Source organism: Sinohyriopsis cumingii, chromosome 6, assembly GCF_028554795.1.
Source record: "Sinohyriopsis cumingii isolate HCF-2022 chromosome 6, ASM2855479v2, whole genome shotgun sequence".
NCBI classification, from domain to species: domain Eukaryota; kingdom Metazoa; phylum Mollusca; class Bivalvia; order Unionida; family Unionidae; genus Sinohyriopsis; species Sinohyriopsis cumingii.
The window spans coordinates 38,898,372-38,923,739 of NC_142966.1; the positions used below are offsets into that span (position 1 = coordinate 38,898,372).

Consider the following 25,368-nt stretch of genomic DNA (forward strand, 5'->3'; position numbering starts at 1 on the left):
CTGTGCAGATCTTTAAGGCTTCATTTAAGAAAGTGTTGAACCCAAATCGGTCACAGAAAAACCTATGATTTTTGTAGTTCAAATATTCCACTATTTTATTATATAAGTTGGTTCTTTCACACAGTGTGTGCTAACAAGGTGGCGGCATATGGAAATCTGAAGGGGTACCTGTAATTATAGAAAGTAATGTCGCAACAATGATCTTTGTCGAAAGAGTTAATTCAAAGGTGGTTATTATGATCGAATAATGTTTTAAATAATAAAAATTCGTCATTTAAAATGCACTTGAGTCTTCCATTTCAATTCATTTTTCGGTGCAATAAAGTTTTTAGATATTGACTTTGTGTAACGGTGTTATTCCAAAACAAAAACAAGGGTATATATTAATGGTTCATGCAGTTAGTAAGGGTACATATTAATGGTGCATTCAGTTAGCAAGGGTACATATGAATGGTACATATAGTTAGCGTGGCTGCACATTAATGGTGCATACAGTTACCAAGGGTATATGTTAATGGTGCATACAGTTAGCGTGGCTGCACATTAATGGTGCGTACAGTTAGCAAGGCTACACATTAATGGTGCATATAATTAGCAATGGTTTATATTAATGGTGCATAGAGCTATCAAGGATACATATTAATGGTACATACAGTTTGCAAGGCTATACATTAATGGTGCATACTTTTAGCAAGGCTACACATTGATGGTGCATACAGTTAGCAAGGCTACACATTAATGGTGCATACAGTTAGCGTGGCTACACATTAATGGTGCACGGTTAGCAAGGCTACACATTAATGGTGCATACAGTTAGCAAGGCTACACATTAATGATGATACAATTAGCAAGGCTACACATTAATGGTGCATACAGTTAGCAAAGCTACACATTAATGGTGCATACAATTAGCAAGGCTACACATTAATGGTGCATACAGTTAGCGTGGCTACACATTAATGGTGCATACAGTTAGCAAGGCTACACATTGATCGTGCATATATTTAGCAAGGGTTTATATTAATGGTGCATAGAGTTAGCAAGGATACACATTAATGGTTCATACAGTTATAGATAAAATGATTAAGTCGATTCTTGTATTTTATATCTCACTACATTTCAAACCATTGAATTTTTAAAACTGGATTTGACGCAAATAAAAAAGTATCAGTTTGTTGTTTTGTTTGATTTTTTTTCCTTTTTGAGAGTTCAGCACCATATTTTCGGACATAAAAGTGTGTCTTATGCAAGATCGATTGCAGAATCTTTAAGGCTTAATCTTGTATATTCAACATTTATAACGACATTCTTCTTGATTTGTTTTTATTTCAACTCAGTTTAATCGGATCTTATTTATTATTATTATTATTATTATTATTATTATTATTATTATTATTATTATTAAAAAAGCACTGTTGTGGTTGTTATTGTCGTGATTTTTAATATGATTGCTTAGTAAGAAATAAAGAGAGAAAATACAAAATTAAAGTGAACTAAGTCCTATTGAAAGATGCTTTGCATCAAAAATTGATAATCAGACCTGAATACTTACTATGCATTGAACTTAAAAGTGATGTGAACATTTACCATACAGTGCATAAAACACCGCAACTAGAATAAATAAGCCATCAAACTACTTCGATTCTTGAAGACTTAATCGTTATTTACGATTTGTTGACGACTGTCGTTAATTCAAGGTAACAACAAAGGTTGCTGTAAACGAATATTAGGACAAAAACAAACACAAAACTATGAAAGTCGAACTATTTTGTGTCACTCGACCACACACACACACATACACACACACACACACACATATAACTGCCCCTACTGGCCCAAGGGTGTACAATAAGCCCACAAGGTGTCCCGTCCTCCTCCGTATGTCGTAAGAGAAGACTAACTGACACGTGACCTACGCTATCGGAGTGTTTAGCACACCAAACTCGTGAAAGGGTGAGAACTCGAATTCTAGTATCGATCAGCCAGGACCCGCTTCCTTGGCGTATCCTTATTTAATTTACTCCAATTGCCTCCATATTTATTATCCTTTTTTTTGTTGCTGTGCCCTAACCATCGCCCCCAAAAGAAACAAGCAAAAACCAAAAACAGTACTTTTTGAAATACATATAGCTGAATCTTATAATTTGCACACTTGTGGTATTTACAAAACCAGAAAGAACAAGTTCATGGTAGGGACACTTAATGAAATATCGGAATGACTGTACTTGGAGAGAATCGAGTCGATTCCTTATTCTCCGTTGGTTACCAAGTTTTGAATGTATTTTATGTTTACCAGAAGCAGCTTTTTTTAAAAAAGGAAAGACAACCCAAAAAAAATTACTCAATGAACAATGACGCTTCTGTAGAAAGAATATGATTTATTTTCCAAAACACAAAAGATTTAATTTTTCACAAAACCATGAAAATGGATACCTCGAAAATTAATAAATTCGTAGTCATTGTCCGTAACAGTCATTTTCTCAACTGATTTTGGGCTGCTCCTTGTTCCTTTTTTATATAAAATCATAAATACACACACACAAGAAGAAATTTATTTGCTTCTTCTGCCGCTCTGGAAAACCTGCTATATAGGGGTCTAACAAAATTTCAATCATAATAATGAACAAAGCAGGAAACAATGTTTTTTCTTAAAATACTGGCGCCATTATTTAATTTGAACAATATCAATGTAGAAGCCGAATAGTGGACGACGTTGCTTGGAACAGCTTTTTTCTGTTTGAGAAGAGCCTCTACTTCCAGTCCACAACGGCAAAATTCAACGCGACGTCAGTGTCAACAAAGTGGTTCTGCAGAACTACTTATATCAAACTTGGTATGAGACTAGATCGGCTACATTGTCGATCGAAATACATTTTTAACCTCAGCATCGATTAGCAGTGTCATAAAACAATGTTTGCTTTTTTGCTTTTATTGGATCATACCAACTTTCAACTCATACTACAACATTGAATTAATGACTGTCATCAAATGGAAAAAATCGATGTCTCATTAAGAATCGAAATATTTTATCCCTTATTTGTCAAAACTAAGTTCCCTGTTGGTAACAACTGCATGGTAAGCATGCATGACAGATTTACTATTTCTGATGTAAAAACCCTTCATCTCGACTAATTGCTCTTTCCTAACCACTAGACAATCATTGCTTATTTGTTTAAACATATTTTATTCCCATAGTAATAAAGCCACTGGGGTTGGTCTAAGCTCTCCACCACTAATACAACACTTCCCCTACATTAATATCATACGCGAATCAGCAAGAGAGTAGTGTTAGAGAGAGAGAGAGAGAGAGAGAGAGAGAGACAGAGACAGACAGAGACAGAGAGACAGACATAGGAGGAGGAGGAGGACCTCGAGTAAAATATGTATTGTCAGTAATCATTTACAAACATGTGAAGAAAATCAGGAAAATCTTCTTTCCTTAATAAAATCTTAAACAGCTTTAAACGCTTTGCAGTTCAGGTCATACGATGGTTGGGATAAATCCTGAAGTAGCAGATTAATCGTCACAGGTAAATTTAGGTGATTAAGATTTAGAAGTAAGATCCTGTGTTGGTCTACGTAACGGATAAGCTCCATAAAATAAAAAGATGTAGTGTCAGGTTCCTCTCCATAATTACATAATGATGACTGAGTTACGTGGTAAATAAATAAGTCATAATTTAGAACACTGCAATTACACAATGACGATATAAGTACGTGGTAAATAAACAAATCATAACTTAGACCACTACAATTATTTCTAATTCTTGCATGGGGGATAGAATATTTCCTCTCACTATCCGTATAGAATAGAATTGGGGGGGGGATGGAATATTTCATCTCGCTAACTTCACAGAATAGGGAAGATATAATATTTCATCTCATCGTATGTATAGAATATAGATATTTCACGTGTTTCACAAGTTATGAGACGTCTAAATTAACAAAAATAGGTAAGAAATTTACATTTGTCATCATCAGGAAGGTTGCTCTTCAACTGCTCTTTGACATTTCTAATCTAAAACGTGCAATTTCCAAATCAAATCTGTTTGTAAGATTATAATTTGTTATATCTGTAGTGAGATGTGATAAAACTTCAAACGGATAAAATCGGCATTGACTATTTATAAATTTGTACATGGTATGTATTTTTTAAATTGTCTTTCACCAAACACTTTGTCGATGCAAGTTTTCAGTCCTGGTACTTCTGGAATGTCCAGCAAAAATTCATTGTACATCTTATTGGAGTTTTCCTAATCTATCCCAGTCTTCTTTAGACCAACCGCCCCTGTCAACATTGACATACTCTAACTGTTGTCGTATATATGACACGATATTATTTAAAGGCTTCCGCGTTAATTTTAACGTTAGCGTCAATTTATGATCCTACACATTTTTAAACATAATTTAACAGACCGTGTGTGTTTAGCGACCATTTCCCATCATAACTAAGAAATAGTCACATGTTTATGACATCGTATAAAGCTAAGCATTTGGATATTTTAGAGGTAACTGACAGTAGTAAAAATCAGCGCATCCATTTTATTGTGTTTAAACTTTACCAGCCATTGGCTAGACCAAGCTTTGAGTTTCAAGACAAGTGTTTTGCTGGGTTAAGCTTTACCAGTCATTGGTTAGACCAAGTCTTTAAAGTTCCTGGATTAGTGTTTTGTTGGGTTTGAACGACGCCCGAGTCGTACCAAAGACTTATAAAAATGGTACTAGCGGCTGCCTCGCTAGACGCTCAGCATTATAGAGGTTTGTGTTATAACAGGTCGGCTTGGTGTCAGGATATAGTGACTGGGTGGGACATGATGGTAGATGCAATCTTTGTTGCTTTTATAGTCAACTAAATTTATCGGATATAAATGTTTCTGGCAACGTGTTAAAGCTCTGCCACTTGGTGTTAGAAACCAGGTCAACAAGCACAAGCTTTGGCAATGGGCGTTAGAAACCAGGTCAACAAGCAAACGCTCTGGCAATGGGTGTTAGAGACCAGTTCAACAGTCAAAAGCTCTGGCAATAGGTGTTAGAAGCCAGGTCAACAAGCAAAAGCTCTGGCGATGAATGTTATCAACCTGGTCAGGAATCAAAAGCTCTGGCAATGGCTGTTAGAAATCAGGTTAACAAGCAAAATATCTGCCACTGGGTGCTGCAAACCAACTCAGCAGGCAAAAGCTCTGGCGATGGGTGTTAGAAACCATGTCAACAAAAATTAACTCTGGCAATCGGCGGTATACACTTGTTGAACTGGCTAAAGCAATGTAACTAATATTGGCAAGAACGTAAGTGACATTAATGACATCGGCACGGGCATGTTTAGTACTCACAACTTTGCCTAGAAGAAAGCTTTGGTTGGTACAAGCAGTTTTATGATTTGTCGTATTTCATTCAACTTCTATCAAGGACAATTGGACGCAATATATTTTAGCTGTCCTTGAAGCGTGATAAGGCAAGAAGAAAAACATGTGTGTTAAAAAAAGTAAAGTGATGGACCTCGCGGCTCCGTGTTCTGCAGAAATGTAATCACTTCGCAGTAATACGGGAAGCATTGTCATAAATAATTTAGTCTTGAATGCCCTGAAGATCTGACTTTACTTGACAAGGCAAACGAAGGATTAAAACAAACAAAAAAAGCCATTTTCCATAAGCAGTTAAATGAGTGTTTCTAATATAACATTAGGGAAAGCTAATTCTTTTTTATTGATGGAGTCAAAATAAAATTTGAAGCCCAAGGTATCAAACTGCTTAGACTTTCAGTGACAAAATGCATTTCGAAGTTTTGCAGATTTTCCTATATAAATGATTATAACACATTTGGATTTATCTAAAATCATTTCGAACTGATTATTTTATCCATCATGACGAAAATTCTGAAAATGACTTAAAATAACGCAAATACGTTCATGAAATTATGTCATAAGGAAAGACTGTAATCTGTATGATGATTCATATTTTAATTTGTTCACAGGAAACTGATTCGTAGCTTTTGAATATAACGTGTTGAGCTGAGCCTCCCTTAACAATGACACGTCTGAGGTCTTAATGGTTAGACACCTGTTCAGCTTTCATTATGCTACACATACTGATTCAATTTGAAATAAACTGATTACCTATCATTTCCTAAACTCTTTATATATGACCACTAGCAGGATCACCGGCCTGTATATATCTGAAGTAATTGCGCCGTGCTATATGGCACTGTCTAGCTTGGACGAGGATTCTGCATGGCTATATGGCATTGTCTAGCTTGGACGAGGATTCTGCATGGCTAACCATATATACTCTATTTTATTTTAACTCATTTCCAGGCTGGTTCCCATTTTTCCATACCATTAGTACCGTGTGTCTAAAAGTGTTATCCAATCTTCCATCCTGATGTGGAGGCAACTGTAGCTCAGTTGTAGAACATAATCCATGGGTCGAGGGTTAAATACTCTACCATACCAGACTAGTTCGACTGCCTCTAAGTGTCCTTGGGAAAGGTACTTAGCTCCGTGTACTTGGTGTCGTAATGCCAAAACTCAGGGTTAAAGAACACTGCTCGTCCTCTCGTCTTCAACAGTTAAAATTGACCGAGCCAAGAAAAAAGGTTTACTACATGTGTCATTAAAACCGACAAATTCAAATCATCATGATACCCCAGTAGTTTGATTTTGCAACAATTTGTATTGATTACGGTGAAAGATCGTTCTGAGGAGACGTGTTATGGTAAAACAAACCGTTCTGAGCTGACGTTATAATAATTACCTTTAAAAACTGCTATGAGCAGGTGTTTCAGTTATGGTTAAAACCTGTTTTGAGCAGGCGTTTGAGTTATGGTTAAAACCTGTTTTGAGCAGGCGTTTGAGTTACGGTTAAAACCCGTTTTGAGCAGGCGTTTCAGTTACGGTTAAAAACCGTTTTGAGCAGACGTTTTTAGGCACAATATGCATTCTGGGTGCGAAATAATGTAGATGACAAATCCTGATATTGTTGAATGGCATGTTTTAACCGAAAGGTTTATCACATTTTAAAACAGAACTAAGCGATTATGTGATTTGAAAGAGTTGGGGATTGGTGGCTTTAGTTTTCCTTTCAACTGAAATATTTGTTCTTTCGTTATTGAGGACGGAACTTTTCCACTCTGTAATATGGAGGCTATGAGCAGACACATTTTGTACCTGCAATAAATGCACATCCTTGTCTTCTATTCAGAAAATCAAGTCCCTACTAAAATGTACGGCTTGTGAAATCGCACCCATACAACCGTCGTAACGGTATAATGGGGACACTGTGATCACCAGGTGCAAGTATATTTTTACGATGCCATTAAAGAAACTAACAACGATAGAGTGCTCGTTGATAAATTACAGAGATAAATTGAGAGTTTTTGTGATAAGGGAAACCGACATGTACTAACGTTAAGATGTTCCCTCTTTGACTCTTTTCCTTATGGCTGTTGTCCTGATTCGGGCACACATACAGAACTCTACTCTCTCAGCGTCTCTCGATTTCAGGACAACTCTTGTTCCTTTACCGTTCGTCTTTCCTTTAGTCGCAAGACGATTAAATATTTGCTTCAGATCAGTTTTCTTACCTTTATATCTACCTTGTGAAACTACATCATAGTTCAAATCAAAGATCATCAATTTAAATTAAATGATAAATCTAAGACATCAATTAAGTCATAGCAATATTAAATCTTGGTAATATTTAGCAATTATCAAGTTGGACACTTAAGTTAATATTATTCAAAGCTGTATTTTGTCCGATGTAGCTCAACCATGCGTCAATATGTATCACGCGAAGTTAAATACTCTTAAATGTTTTTTACATGATCAATGATATACGTACATATATGTACCGAAAGTCAACTTGCTTACCTTTGAACTATGCGTACAATATTAAAGCTAAGAATGCATAAAGCACAGTACAAAAGTTCGTTGGGTTTTTGTTTTGTTTTGATTCATGGATTAACGATCTACTTTAAAACTAGAGATCTGCTTGAAACTAGAGACTTGTTTGAAACTAGAGACTTGTTTGAAACTACAGTTATCATTGGACGAATGTTTTCATTATTGTTTTTTTTTTTAAAAACTCTTGGTCACAATTTGTTGCTTAAAAAAGGTCGACTCTATCGGCATTTATATTGTAATAATTTTCAGAGCTATTTCTTAAGCCACTTTTAACTTTTATCTTTTTGACTGTTTTTAGTCTAGACAAACCTGTCCGCTCTTTGGTTGGAAATACATCTGACTATTTATGGCTATCACAAACACAAATCAAGTTTAATAGAAGCTTTGCATAGCGTAAAGAAAACGATGGCCTTCAAAATTGCTTCGCACATAAACAAATCACCAGCGCCGATAAAGATTAAATATTGTATGAACTGATCCTCCTTATTTTAATTTGAAAGTATATATATATATATATATATATATATATATATATATATATATATATATATATATATATATATATATATATATATATATAATAACGGATCAAATATTAGCGGTCAAGGACTGAATAGGCAAACAAACTGGTATACATACCTCATATGATCGATTGTACAAGGACTGCAGGCACTGATATAATTCAGGAGAGCCTTGTATATAAAACCGGACTGAAAATAGAAAATCGTTCCTCTTTTAAATTCTGGACTAGGTCCAAGAAAAAAAATTGATTGTCACACTGACTATACAGTATAAGCATTTGAAGCTTCTACTAGGCTCCATCTGTAAAGCAAGTGAGAAAAGTTTGGATTTAGCTTTATAAGTTACAGTAATTTAATGGAAACATTATGAGCTTTCTAATAAATAAAGGACAGTATTTTTACATTTCTTTGTAATAAATAATGGATATTATTTTTACATTTGACTGGAGAGACGAGCCCCTGACACATGATATATCAAAGAATACACTCTAATTATACACATCTGACTGGAGAGATGAGCCACCGATACATGATATATCAAATAATATACTCTGAATATACACATCTGACTGGAGAGATGAGCCACCGATACAGCGATGCACCATATATAAAATAATTAACCCTGTGTAAATATTTAACTGGAGAGATGAGCAATCGCTACACGATATATCAAATAATGAATTTTAAGCATACAGATCGGCCTGAGAGAGATGAGCCAAAGAAACAAGGGATATAAAAAAATTAAGTTTGAGAGTACACATTTAACTGGCGAGACGGTCCACCGGGACGCGATATATCAAATAAATAATTATTACTATACACATTTAACTGGAGAAACGAGCCGTTGATAAACGCGGTATCAAATAATGAACTCTGAGTGTACACATTTAACTATAGAGATGAGCCATCAATACACGATATACTTAATAATGAACTCTGAGTGGTCACATTTAACTAGAGAGATGGGCCACCAATACACGATATATTTAATAACGAACTCTGAGTGTACTACACATTTAACTTTGGAGATGGGCCATCAATACACGATACGTTAAATAACGAATTCTGGGTGTACAAATTTAACTAGAGAGATGAGCCATCAATACACGATATAGTTAATAATGAACTCTGAGTGGTCACATTTAACTAGAGAGATGAGCCATCAATACACGATATGTTAAATAACGAACTCCGAGTTTTCACATCTGATTTGAGAGATTGGCCGTTGATAAACGCGATATCAAATAATGAACTCTGATTATACACAACTAGAGAGATGAACCTTTGATACACGCGATATCAAATAATGAACTCTGAGTGTACACAATTAACTGGAGAGATGAGTCGTTGATACACGTGATATCAAATTATGAACTCCGAATGTACACATCTAACTAGAGAGATGAACCTTTGAACCTTTAATACACGCCATATCAAGTAATGAACTCTGAATGTATACATCTAATAACAGAGATGAGCCACCGATGCACGATACATCAAATATTGAACTTTGAGTGGTCACATCCGACTTGAGAGATGAGCCACTGATTCAAGGGATGATAAATAACAAATTCTGAGTGTATATATTTAACTGAAGAGATGTACCATTAACACACAATATATAAAATAATGGACTGCGTAGACATCTTTAACTGGAGAGAAGAGCCGTTGATACACGAAATGTCCAATAATGGACTCCGTACACATATGAATAATTAATAGATTGTGTGAAGTGGCAAATTTTATGTCGATCTAACAAGAATACATTAGTTGAGACCAAGCAACCATTAATTAGATTTATTGAGACAGGCGCGTATCATATCGCCATACTACCGTGTACGGTAATGTCCTTTAGAGGGAGAATTTCGTTCTAATTAAACATTTGTTTATACAGCAGCCAGGCGGACAATTTAGGACAAGGAAAACTTCATTTTCATGGTAAAGTTGTCACAATTGAGAGAACGCAGAAACTCTGTTACTCAAACTACCAGGGTCAAGTTGACCCTGACTTTGCCGCCTCTGGAAAAAGGCGGCAGAGATATTTGATTCTGATTGGTTACGTTAAATGAGAGGGCGTATTCCAACACAAAATTTCATAGGTTTTAATATCGCCCGCATCGAATTTTAATCAGTCTAAGCTTTTCCTACAAGAGGAGACCCAAAGGTTACGACTCCGGAAATTTGCAAGAAATTTCCGTAAAACAGCTGTTGTCCAAAAAGGGGACGATTGTCGAAGGGAACCGACGAACTAATTTACCGATTAGAGGGAGGAACGTTGAAAGCAAAGGTAATGTGACAATTCCATGTAATTTGTTGATGCCATATATAATGCTTTGCTGAAGTTATTTAATTGTATCTGCATGAATCTTTTTTCTACATTCGTGTAATAATTTGCTTTATGAAGTATAACTGTGTTGAGTTTATGCATAGGAAGTTGTACATTAATCTTCTTTAGATAAGTTTGACGAATTGGTTGAATTTGTCGTCTTGTTTGCATAAGAATTATGTTCTAAGAATTTAATACATTACATTAGTTAATTTGATTACGAGAATCCGTGTGAATTCGCCGAATTTAGAAGATTTCACGTATGATTAAGAATAAGTGTGTATTGACGGAAATGATCTAGTAATTGATTGACGTGATGTATCCTATTTATTCACTGTGTAAATTGAGGCTGGCTCAGAACCCCAGGCCTCGCATATGTGTTAATGTGTAAGGTCAAAGCATAACGAATTAGCCATTTGACTAACTAGGGTCATTATAGGACATGTGGAGTCGATTGATAGCCTTAGCGTCTGTTTAGCACAGATAGTGAAATCTGATAATGAGGGAGAATAATGAAGAATTAACCGTTTCATAAATAACGGGAAATTTAGGTTGTCTCTATTTATATTTATCTAAAAGGGAGAAAATAGCTCCAGAGACGTATGGAACGAATGAGGTGGTGTTATTCTGAGACCTATACGGAGAAGCATAGAGAAGAGTGCAGTGAGACATATAATCCTGTGACGCAACCCTGCGACGTATTAATTTCTGAAGAAGTATTTTGAGAATATCCTGAGACGGGTGGTAGAAAGTATCATCCTGAGATCCAAGGGTCTGAACAGCGACAGAGGAAGCAAAAACAGACTGAGGACGAGCAGGTTATGAAATCGTACAAGACGTTGACTTCGATTGTTCACTCGATCCTATGATGAACTAAATCTATCAGTAAACAGATCGACTATTTTATTTAAATCTATTTGCGTTTTCTTTGTATTTCGGTGAAAGTTAAATTTCTAAAAGCAGAGTACATTCCTGATATAATGAATTTTCACAGTGTTTGTATGTAATTGATTAAATTGTTTGTTTACATGTACGGGGGCTCGTGTTGGTTTGTTCTATATACCTGCTCAGATTTCTATCTATTCCACCTATAAGTTTCACCACTTATATTTCTATTTACTCGAACCAGGCAATAACATCGAGGGCGGTCAACCCCTAGATAACGAAAACCAAATACGGAGGGACAATCACTCCCCCCGTGTAAGAGATTGTCATATCTTAAAACCATGTTACTAAAAATTGAATATTTAAAATACAAACTAGCGATGCCGTCAGAGAGAGAGAGAGAGAGAGAGAGAGAGAGAGAGAGAGAGAGAGAGAGAGAGAGAAACTTTTACAAAAGAATCTACATTAGAACACTTCGATGGAGCGATACAGCATAGAAAAGAATGTCGCCAGAAAATGGCAGAAAATTCAGTCATACCCTGAGCAAAATAGAACTATGTCAAAAGTATTATATATTTTTGCTGTTATCCCCACACGTGTAGTAAACAGAACAATTTCAAGTTGAGTTCATAGTCGCAAAAAGAAACTTGCGACTGTTTCGGACAAAAATGATATATTTCAATTGTAACGAAGGCTGTGACGGCGTGTGACGTACACGTGACAACATTTGGTAAACAAGGTATATTAAGCTTACACTATATTTAGCATCCTGTGAAAGACATTATGGTGGCAGTAGAGAGGTTGTTGATAAAAATAGTATGTGTTTTTGCATCTAAGTCTGCTTTTGTAACATTGTACAATTATGAAATGTAATGGTATTTTCACTTTGGAAGGTACCATTAATTATCGACAAAAAGCAGGTCATATTGATCCAAACTCAATTACACGTTTGCATATACAGTTATGAACTATGAGGGTGTGTTCACATACATGATGGGTGTGTTCACATACATCCCAGACGGAAATAGAGCTCTGTTAGCATTACGTGCAGCATAATAATCACGAAACTTGCTGTTAACATTTAGTTTTACCACTTACATTAGCAGGATAAAAAGGTAAGCTATGGTTGCAATAACCAGATGTTTGTAGATTATTTTCTGGTGGAACTTGCTAGTGTTCTTGTCAAATGGTTATCTTTTAAGATTATGTACATGAATTTCATCTCGGTTCATTCTTACCACAGACCTTAAAATGTGTGTCAATTATGCACGCGGTCAGTAAAAACAAAGTCTTTAATTTTGATCGGATTCATGACTAGAAAACCCAGTAACAACTTTCTTTTATGCAATTTCACCAGCGACCTCTCATGGTAATTTTCTAACGTACCCAAGTTCTTCTAGAGTACCAAAGTTATTCTTGGAAATACAGGATGATGGTTGCTGTTCAACCAACGCATGCGCAGATGCTTCAAACTAGGATGGCTAACTCTGAACTCATCAATTATATCAAATGTGCAATGAAAATAACTTTTGATAAATCAATAGCTGATACAATTAATGGTCGGTTTATGTCGAAAAGCTTGCGAGTTTTTTGTTTTCTTAAGACGTAACGTGTGGATCATGAGTAACAGTGTCTGTCGATGATGAAACCAACGCCAGAATTGCAAAAGCATATGTGGATTTTTGGCAGACAACGTGCAAACGTGTGTGAGCCCAGGTGTACCCGCCTACAAACAAAAATTAAGGTCTACAACGCTATTGTGTTAGCAACCCTGATGTATGCTTGCGAAACCTGGATGGTTTACAGACACCATGCCAAGAAGATGAACCATATTCACATGGGCTGCCTGTGGAAACTGGTGCGGATTAAGTGGATGGAAAGGGTCCCAGACATTCAGGTTCTCAGAGGAACAGACATTCCAAGCATCTACACTCTGTTGATGAAATCTCATTTGAGATATGCAGGCCGCGTCGCTAGAAAGTGGGAAGAGCAACTACCAAAAATTATCTTCTGAAGGAGTAAAAGCGAAATCAGGATGGTCAGAAGAAACACTTCAAAGATTCCATCAAGTGATCCTCGAAACACATGGACATTGACCCTGAGCGTTAGGAAGATAGGACCGCTCCATTTGGCGGAATCTCATCCATTATGGAACTACAGATTTTGAACGTGGGAGAACTGCAAGTGCAGTGCGTAAGCGTGAGTAGCGTGCATATCAGAAAAGCAGAATGTTCTCTGTTGATCGAGCAAACCCAAGCGGAATCTCCTATCAGGTGTGCTATAGACAGTTCAGGAGAATCTCCTATCAGGTGTGCTATAGACAGTTTAGGGGAATCTCCTATCAGGTGTGCTACAGACAGGTGAGAATCTCCTATCAGGTGTGCTACAGACAGTTCAGGGGAATCTCCTATCAGGTGTGCTATAGACAGGTGAGAATCTTCTATCAGATGTGATATAGACAGGTGAGAATCTCCTCTCAGGTGTGCTATAGACAGGTGAGAATCTCCTCTCAGGTGTGCTATAGACAGGTGAGAATCTCCTCTCAGGTGTGCTATAGACAGTTAAGAACACAAACTAGCCTGATAAGCCACTCATGGAGTCATAGAAAGTAAACCAATCAGTGATGAGATGGTCATCTTCGAATACGGAGGATGAACAATAACAAGGTGTCTTAGTACAGCAGGTATTGATATAAAGGAGGATGAACAATAACAAGGTGTCTTAGTACAGCAGGTATTGAGTATAGAGATCGTCAAATACGGAGGATGAACAATAACAAGGTGTCTTAGTACAGCAGGTATTGAGTATAGAGATCGTCAAATACGGAGGATGAACAATAACAAGGTGTCTTAGTACAGCAGGTATTGAGTATAGAGATCGTCAAATACGGAGGATGAACAATAACAAGGTGTCTTAGTACAGCAGGTATTGAGTATAGAGATCGTCAAATACGGAGGATGAACAATAACAAGGTGTCTTAGTACAGCAGGAATTGATATAAAGGAGTATAGAGATCGTCAAATACGGAGGATGAACAATAACAAGGTGTCTTAGTACAGCAGGTATTGAGTATAGAGATCGTCAAATACGGAGGATGAACAATAACAAGGTGTCTTAGTACAGCAGGAATTGATATAAAGGAGTATAGAGATCGTCAAATACGATTTAAAGTCCTAATTCTATTGACCTTGGTGACAGTTACCAATAATTTGAGTGACCGATGATAGACCAATTTCTGTCAAAGTATGACAGCCGTCGTCCTGAGGAGATATTTCAGTAACATACTTGATTGAAACGACGTTTTTTTTTTTACAATACTAAACTACCGTCATCATGACAAGACGTTTCTGTATCATTTATGGTAACGAGTAATGCCAGTTAACTGTATAAGGCTGCCGCTTTCATGACGAGATATTTGTGCAGCGTAAGTCATCAAGACGACGTCTTTAACGTCGACAGAAATGTTATGGATATTTACATCACATATATATTTTTAAAAATAGTTTTCTTTTAAGACATCTGGTTAATGACATTGTCTAATTCCTTAAATCTGTGAACGACCTGTACAAGAAGACGAGTACATGCATGTACTCTTTCCATTTAGGTCGAATTACCAAGCTCACACCATCATTATATTTCAGTCTAAACAGGCCACGACTGAGTTGGATGGAGGACAGGAAAACATCACGTGATCGAGGGTGCACATTTGTGCCGTAGAAAGGTCAGAGTGCCATAGCTAATGATTGGCTAAATTATAAAAAATGTCAAGTGTTGACTGCTAAGGTATTTCGCATTATAGAATAATATAAAAATACCTGGATTTATATTGTAGTGATTTTCTAATTGGTTATCTGCTGCGTATATAGTGTTTATATCAAGGCATTAAATGCGCAGTGTTCTCATTCTTTGCTGTACCATTCGTGTGAATCCTATGAGAGGAATTTTGAAGTAGTTACAAGTTGTTCACTCAAATTGCAGAGCTGAAACATTTATTCTAAGCAGACCTTACCTTACTGGATTGCTGTGAAATTCTTCAAGGACTTGGATATTTATATTTTCGTTGGATTACCCGGAAACATTCAAGAACATTTGTGTCATTCAAATTACCTTGGATTTAACTTGAACAATGAAATCTTTTGGATAGTGATTCTTCTGTGGTTTTAGCACATAAGCACATTAGAATTTTCATTGGGAATACTTTTGAAACGTTTCCAGATTACTGTGAAACTGATAGTACATTTAGGAAATTCTGGGAATTCATACCATATTGTAAGTTATTTTCAATTCTTTCACTTTGTTTTACTTTATATTTTTGGGAAATAAATCTAAATTTTGGATTATAGAAAGATAGTAGGGTATTTTTTTTCTTGTTACGAATTTTTAGCCCTTTGGACGTAACTGAAAAATTGGGGTGCTGGTCTCAGGATTTGGATTTCATTTAAATATTTTCAGGATTTGAAATTCATCTGAATATTTTTGAAATTTTAATATTTCAGAGATTCTGATAATTCAACAGATTATTTTTTAATTTGAATTTCATTGTTTGAATTTTTGTAATCTCTGATATTTTGATTTCATAGTTGGGAAAGATTAAGTGAAACCAACAAGAATATATTTTGAAGGTTTATGAGATAGTGCCTGATACCTAACGTCCGAGCTTCCGAAACTGTAGAAAGGAAACCACAAAGACTTGTCCTAAACTTGTATGTGGAAAAAGAGAGAATGCTTAATATATGGTGAACAGACAAGAACGTTGACGAAAATTATGATAATCGTAAACACCTCGTAATGATTGAACAGTTCAAGAAATGTGTCAGTAGTGTCGTTAGAACTTACTTTAATGAGAAAGGGGCTGAACCTTTTGAGAAGGCAGTAAGTACAGCTGATGATCAATCTTTGATTCACAAGGTTCCATTTGTAAATAAATTATATTCTCGACCGGCTTTTGTTAAACCAGCATTTCAGTCTGTTGTGTGAGTACTTACTAGTCTCAAGCTGATATAACGGTAAAGAATCGATTTTCTGATAAGACGGATCAGAAAGTCTTATCTCTCCCAACGTGCACTTATTGTAAACGGAATATAGGGTGAAAAATAAGCAACAGAATTATAACAGAGTTGTTCCAAATTCGCTTACTTCTAAGAGGACAAGGTCACGGTCATGTATTGAAAGAGATATTGTTGTTAGGTTTAGCAAACCCCGTCTGATTTTGTTATGGAGAATTACAAACCATTCACGTCGAAGGGTTCAGTATTATTAACTTGCTGTGATTTAGATAAAGCTACTCCTATAAAGGTATCATGATCCTCTCAAAATATTTTCTTATCAAGCTCTTTACCCTTTTCAGAGAAGTCTTCTTGTGAAAGTCCTCTAATACAGGGAGTAGAAAGTAGATTTGTTAATGTACCTCTCCATTGTGCTAATTAGTCATTAGATTTAGTTTCGGGACTAGTAAAATTAAGAACGGTGACTTCTTTGCATATTCAGGGCCTTAATTTGTTACTAGGTAATGACCTAGCTGGAGATAATGTAGTGTTAATCCAGCCAGGTTAATGAATTAATGAATGAATGAATGAATGAATGAATGAATGAATGAATGAATGAAATGAAAATTCTATGACTAGCATGTACTATAAGAAGAGTGCAAGAATGTGCTCTTTCCATTCATAAATCAAGGTCGAATTGCCTGGTTCACGTCAACGTAATATTTCGATCTAAATAGGCCACGAATTAGTTGGATTAAATCAGGAAAGCATCATGTGATATAGGAATTACCTTTGTACTGCAGAAATTTCAGACTGCCCTAGCTGATGATTGGCTAAATTATCAAATATGTCAAGTGTTGACTGTGACTGTAACAATGTGGCAATATCATCACTAATATACAATTTTATCAATAATAAAATGACAATATTTTCCATCAAAATATTCATTATTCACGAAATATTATATAATGTAGCATGACTGATTATTCATTAAATTTGCAATAGAAAGTTTTCTATCTTTTTAAAAAATAATGTACATCACTAGATTTTTAAAACTTCTTACTGTAGTACAGATGTGAAGTAAATATGAACAACTTTTAAGACATTTAATCTCACTGGAGTGCAATACACTTCATATGAAAGGCTTAAAATTACGCAAAGAAAATCTGAATGCGACAGTTATCAAGAAAAATGATTGTTAGATGTGTTCTGAGGCAGTTAAAGGAATACAAAATACCAACAATGTGGTAGACGGCAAAAATATATGCATATGTTATATCATTTACATGCTTAAAAGTATTATATGTAACAACGTTGTAGAAGGTGCGTAACGCTTTGTTATATAACAAACCCACAAAGAATGAGACGTTGTAGGTGCGTAACGCTTTGTTATATAACAAACCCACAAAGAATGAGACGTTGTAGAAAGTGTGTAACACTTTGTTATATAAGAGACAACGAATAGGAAGTTGTAGAAGGTGTGTAACAATTTTTTTTATATAAAAACATAAAGAATGAGACGTTGTAGGTGTGTAACACTTTGTTATATAAAACACAAAGAAAATAATGAGACAATCAACTCTAGATTTATGCAAAACTTTTGTTAATGGCCATTTGAAATTTAAAAAAAAAAACTTAAAGAATGCTTACAGGTACAATTTAAGGTTGAAGAATAGATACCGACACTCTGTAATCAATAAATAATTATGTTTTCTGCAACTCAATGGATTACGGTTCTTTTGCACGCTATTTCAGTCGCATAAGACATTTCAGGTTCATACAGTTATGCATAAAAGCAAAGATTTTACGAATTAAATTAGACTCTTGCTGCTATTACATATTTTGTTCTTTTCTCCTGTTTTTATTTCTGTCAACAGTTCAGTGAAGCTAGAGGCAAAATGTATTGACAGAATGCAAGTGATTTGATATTATTTGATCATGTTCGGAGTGTAGTTTTATTTCATTATTGTATTGTGATAGTATGAATCAATGCACTGAACTAAAAACTGTTTTATTTTCTCAATTTATATCAGCTCTGTAAAAGATGAAAAGTTAAATTTTCAATATTATTTTTTAAAGTTTCAACTTTGTATTCGATAATATTATTCTCTTTTATTTTCAATACCTAGCAGTTATCTCCGGTGTAAGAAATGAAATCATCATTCTCAGTTTGTATTCTCTATCACAGTATATTTTTTCTTCTCCCTGTGAATTTCAAGCCATACATATATGATTACACACGAATTAGCAATGTCTGCAAGATTCTGTCTGAACTTTGATTATTAGGCAGTCAAAGCTATAAAACACTAATAATCACATTTACAATGATAACTGTGTAAAGAACGCCATACCTTCTTCGTTATAAATCTCTCTCTCTCTCTCTCTCTCTCTCTCTCTCTCTCAATGCATGAAAACGGTCAACAAGCGAACAATCTGTCCCCATCTGCAAATGTATTTGGTTACAACAGTGATGCATACAAATATTCAGACTTTCAGTACTGTGTACTCTTCTTGACAGGGTGATGGTGACATTAAACTTCTTTCGTTACGAGTCCACTGAAAGCCGCGAATTAGTTTGACTTCGTGAAACAACGAAATGCAAATCCCGGGACTTAAAGTATGTTTACAGTACTTATCAGATGCTTTAAACCACAGAACCATACAACTTCCTAAGTGTCAGTCTAACTTCTCGTGAGACGCTACTGCCACTACAAGCTGCCGTCTGCAAGAATATTGCAGAAACGCATTTTTATTACCTCCTTTGCCAGGGTATTTAAAAAAATGTACCGGAAAATAGAGCAGTCAGAGCTTTGAATAACATATATTACACAGTAATATTTAATTAATTATCTTCTCTCGTCAATATTCAACTTGAAGTGGCAACTCAAAACGAATCCGACCCCGGTCTGTGCGGGCAGTAACGTTGTTTACTAATCGGGGCAGTAGTTTGTCATAGGTCTAACGCCGCTGATTATTTGAGACAGGTGGAACCACTCTGATTGTGGGAGTCCAGCAAAATTTGCAAAAAATTTAAGTTTTATTTTCTTAAATATTTTGTAAGCATGTAACAGTTTCTTCGTATGAAATTTAAAATATATATATATATATTTTAAAATCGGGAGAATAAAGAATGATGTAAAGCCGTCCGATTCTCGTTTAGCAATAAAGCTGACAATGCATATTTGACAGTGATTCACTTTGCGAACATTTGTCTCGAAAGTCAGATTTCATCTCAGCAAAATTTACGTCCAAGATGGGTGTTAAGCATCGTATGGAGCGAGCGTGTGTCCAAAGTATATTTATTGCTGAATTAGTTAATTTACGGTCAAAGGGAACCGAATTTGTGGTGTTATGAAAATAGTCCATTTTGAAAGATCCCAGTATGAGATAGGTACCCTGTCAAAATACCAAATTATATACTGCCGTTTACCATTTCCGTGTAAAATTAATCGATCAATCGAACTCTTTGCTATATGATTTGTGCAATTCCTGTGACATTTAAAGGAGACCAGAAACCAATGGACATATAGAATAATAATAAAAGTACTATAGCAGAAAACCTTATTCTGAAGTACCATCTGCGACCGTAATGCCAATATTTAATTATTGGCCTATCTTCTAGGAGCTGAATTTCCGTGACCTCGTATGCAAAATTTCCGCGCCTATTCGGTTACTTTCGGGATGTGACGTCATAGTAGCGACTCCAGCAACCCAAGTGGGAGTTGCCAGAGTAAAAGACAATACCGTTTTGCGTTGCTTACGGGTGTAATAGAACATTAAGAAAAGCCTGTGGACATATTTTTTTTGTCTTTTTCGAAAGATAAAGGCATCATGAAAGAATGGGTACATTATTACAAACGAGTCGATTTCAAAGCAACACCATATAGCACTATGTGCTCGTTACATTTCTCAAAGGAATGTTACGACAGGGATCATGAAAAAATAGCAGCTCAAAGATACGCAAATGCTAGGCCTAGACTAAAAGTTGGCGCTGTTCCAGACATACCTTTGGACATTTTAAAACCTGGGAAAAGAGTTAAACGTGTGAGTTACGAAAATACGCAGAAGGACGAGTAAGTGACCACAAAATGCAACAATCAATCCACATACCTTTTATCTAAAACAGCAGTGCTAAAAACAAATCTGATAGCCCGACACCCTGGGCCCCTTCTGGTTTTAGTTCCGGCCCATCCTGTATTCAAAGTGAGGTGCCCGTCAGGCTTGTCGAAACAAAAATTGTTTGCCTGAGGAAACTTTGATCGCGCTGGTGAAATGAGTAAATGTATTTTCAAGATGTTGACATACATGCCTTAACACGGCACAATCTAAATCAAATCACCACTGTCTAGGTGAAATTTAGATTTGATTTTAATCAAATGGAAGCTTTGCTAAAAATAAGATTCTAAACCTGTCGTGTTTCGAGAAAACACAATTTTCAGTAATCTTAAAAAAATTAATTTTTTTTTTTAAAAATGCATTGTTTACATGTAGTATGCATAAACGGTAATCTGTATTAATTGGAACTGATATAAAACTATTCCTTGGGCAGTTTAAAAAGCAGCGATTTAAAAAAAAAGGTCAAAGTTTCACATTAACTGTCTGACAATAGAACGGGGGGGGGGACTATTGACACACACACACCCCTTGCCCCAATGTGCGACCGCCCATTTGACATGCCTTTTCTCGCTGTGATACGCCTTATTATTCCCCCATGACAAGCCCCTTTTGCATATTCTGGTCAGTTCTGGCTAAATTGCAAAATAGCTGAAGTTTTGATTTAAGTACGCAAACAATAAAGCCGGTGTGACTAATGAACAGAATCCTTATCCTTGCATCGATCTTGTGAAAAGGACTGCCCTTCGGACATACTTCAAAGAAACCATGTTCGTCAGTGTGTGTACCAGCAATTGATTACCAAATAAACGATGCCTATTTTGTTGTTACTTACGATGCCATGGACTTCATTTTAACAGTTCAAATCTGCAGTCACAAGTTACCGTACATGTGGCAACTGTTTTTCTCAAGTTTTATGCCCCACCTTATTTCCTTTGGTTTAAGTCTTAAGGCATGTAACACTGTTTGCTGAATAAAATATTTATTCAGAATTAGTTCTTTAGGGCCACATATACTGCATGGTATATTTTGTTTTATTCCTTGTAATTTAATCATGGTAATTAAACTTTTCATATACGGTAGAGGAATGTCAGGTGTTAACTGGCCGAGTTTCTTTGGCGGAAATGGAGATGCGATTTTGTTTGCAGAGAAAATTTCAACGTGATCATTCATTTAAGCTAATTGGTGACAATTTTATTCTTTTAATTATTTTTTTTACTATAGTACTGTTGTAGTTGTTTAAAAAATCTGAAATTTACTTGAATAATGTTTAATCTTCACGTTCTATTTACTGAAGAAGAAAAAAAGAAGAAAAAAACTGTTGTATGATATTAATTATTTCGTCCAGTGCCGGGTTTAGACGTATGTGCGTGTGATTTGAATTTTTAACGTAGCTTTAACAATTTTTCAGTCATATCGCTACTATGTCAGCAGTGTGGCAGTTTAGACTGTGGATTGCATACGTTATATTTAAAAATGGTTTGGGGTGGGGTTTTTTTCTTCTGACAAATGAAAATTGACAGACATAATGTAATAATCGGGACTTCGCTGCGCAAAATTGAGAGATATTACGAGATCGGGATGTAGATGAGGAAAAAACCCCAAAATCGGGAGGTTTTTCTCCCGGCTTGAGCATTGACATGTATGAACTGTCCGGGCTTGTGGAATTTCATTCAGGACTTTAGTTTATTTAAGTCACCAGCCCGGGGCCTGTGCCTAACAAATTTCTTTTAGCACTTACCAGTACAGTACATAAACTATTATATCAAACTGCAGATTCAACTTTTGAATGTGCAACCCAAATGTGGTCTCCTGTCTGCCTCGCTCGCCAATGTTTATGTTTGTATTCGAGGACTTGCTAGTATAGCGTCACGGTACCACGTGATCTGTCGGCTCATCAAAACTCGGAAAAACTCGGCAATTTACGGAATCGTGGTATCTTCCACGCAATATAATCACTACCCGCTTACGATATTTAATTTATAAACATTGCAGTCGAATTAAAATCTGTAGAGAATTACATACGTAAAAGGAAAATTTTGATTTCTAGTCTCCTTTAAATATTTAGTTTTGGGCTTGGTTGAGTGTTCGAAGTAACTTCATTTCTTTCAATATCAGATAATTAAAATTAAAACTTTGTTCAGTTTATATCATTACTGTCATCGTCATGATGATCGTCGTCGTTGCGTCTTGTTTTTTTTTAACATGCTGATATACATATTTGTATTACCTTCTAGCGAATATCGATTAAATCAAACAACTGTTTTTAGCACCAAGGTATTTATGAAAATATCTTTTACTTGTAATCCAACTTTTATCAAATTATTTCCTCTTTTTTAGCACATTAAAGCAATCTATAAGGAAAATATGAAACACCATGACAGATAGAGAGATAGACGGATGGCAATAAATAATTGGGATTTATGGCGCTTATATACATTTACTTCAGTTATCCTGAATCAACCTTGTGTCACAAAAACGTATTTTTTTACGATGTAATTCCTTTTATGTAGCATCAGTTCAGCACAGGAAGAACATGTATAATCTTGCCTCTCTTCAGTGTAAAACAAACGGTGCTGTGTTTTACATTCGGAAAACTCAGGGATTTAATGTTATCCGCAATAACATTATTTTGTATTTGTTAAAAATATTGATTTTAGTCTATTTCTATAAGCTTCTGATGTTTTAAAAATGCATCATGCAAAGGAAAATTTATGAGTAAAATGAAAAGTTACGTAAATTCTTGAGCACATTAGTTAATTTATTATTTAATTAATGATTAATTAATTATTCACCCAAGATAGCAATTACCTGAAGCAATAAACATGTACATGTATTATTTATTTATTTATTTATTTATTTATTTATTTATTAACTAAGTACTATGATACTATGGTTAAAAACGGAGATGACATTTTTCAAAATGTTTAACATGTTAGGTCATCATCTTAAAATACGGTCAAACACACCATATATAAGTCGGGAAGAATAACATGTGTCAGATATTTTATTTATGACTTGATTTGATGTCTGAGCTTCGGAAGAATTTGTGTAAAGAAATGCACTAACACACGGAGATTTATTATACTTGCTTGTATTGTATTTACACATGCATCTATATAAGGTACCTACAATGTTTAAGGTAACGTCGTGCAAGGAGATAAACTAATGACCATTTTTTGCATTATCAAAGCAATAATCCCATACTGGGCAAAGCACGCCCTTGCTATTGCCCATAGTCAATGTTAATTCAATGATACTGCCCATAGTCAATGTTAATTCAATGCCATTGCCCATAGTCAATGTTAATTCAATGCTATTGCCCATAGTCAATGTTAATTCAATGCTATTGCCCATAGTCAATGTTAATTCAATTTTCTGAACTATGTGACCCAAATATTACAGACTGACAAATTGTTTGCACTCGGAACAATTCTCGATAGCTAAGTTGATATAGTAAAATCAGTCTCCTAGCTCTCATCAGAGGCAGTGATAGATTGGTGTTAGATTTTTATTTCTTTGCAATCTTGAGATATGCACAAAAGTGGAGAGGCTAGCAGTTGAGACGAACGTAATTTGTTTTCTAAATACTGCATGCTGATGAGATAACACTGTTACGGTTCCTCTTTGCATTGCTGGTTGTAGATGAAATAATGAACCCAATATTTTCGGAGGCCTGAAATTTGGAGGCCTGCATGATTGTACAGTATTTATAATTTGACATTGTGCCATTAATAAGCACGATGACACCTAGATATTTAGGCGTTTGGAACAGATACCGTGACGTTAAAATGTTCATGCATCCAGATACCTTGACCGTTACAATATTTTTTCATCCAGGTACCATGACCATTACAAAATTCTTGCGTCCAGACACCGTGACCATTACAGTGTTAATGCACCAAGATGTCATGACAGTTACAATATACATGCATCCATATACTGTGACAGATACAATAGTTTTGAATCCAAATGCCGTGACTGTTACATTATTCATGAATCCAGATACTGTGACCGTTGCATTTTTTTGCATCCAGATACCGTGACCGTTACAAAATTTGCAAACTCTGGGCAGGACAAATGCCAAGGAGTTTTTAGGATTTATTTATTAATTTATTTGGATTTGGATTTGGACTTTTAACGTAACTTTGACAATTGTTCAGTCATATATCGCTACGATGTCTGCAGTGTGACAGTTTATAGTGATATCTAGCACTGGGACATCATGCCGCAGACATGATGCATGATGTCCCACCCAGTTACATTATCCTGACACCAGGCCAACCAGCCCTAACATTAACATCTTAATGCTGAGCGCCAAGCGAGGTAGCTGTTAGTACCATTTTTTGGTAAGTCTTTGGCATGACTCAGCCGGGGATCGAACCCACGACCTCCCGCATCCGAGGCGGACACTCTAACCACTAGGCCAATTGGAGCGGTGCTATTAATTTATTTATTGCTTTTATGCTTCCATCAGCATTTAAGGCATATTACGTTATATTTGGTTCGTTGTTTGGTTGGTAACTTGGTTATCTGATTGGTTGATTGGCTAGATGGTTGGCTGATTGGTTCTATAGACCTAAAATATCACTCTTTACTTAATGGATTAAACCGACAAGGGTGCTAATGATTCTCAAATA

At 35.6% G+C, this 25,368-nt stretch overlaps 1 protein-coding gene across 2 annotated transcripts in view; it reads right to left on the reverse strand.

Annotated features, from left to right (window-relative positions):
* LOC149796743 (guanylate cyclase soluble subunit alpha-1-like) overlaps positions 1 to 25,368 on the reverse strand; it is a 114,833-nt gene that overhangs the window by 85,227 nt on the left and 4,238 nt on the right. For both annotated transcript variants that reach the window (XM_089961394.1, XM_089961393.1), the window contains exon 2: positions 8,538 to 8,608. In XM_089961394.1, coding sequence (XP_089817520.1) covers positions 8,538 to 8,608 — 71 coding nt within the window. The remainder of the gene's footprint in view (positions 1 to 8,537; positions 8,609 to 25,368) is intronic.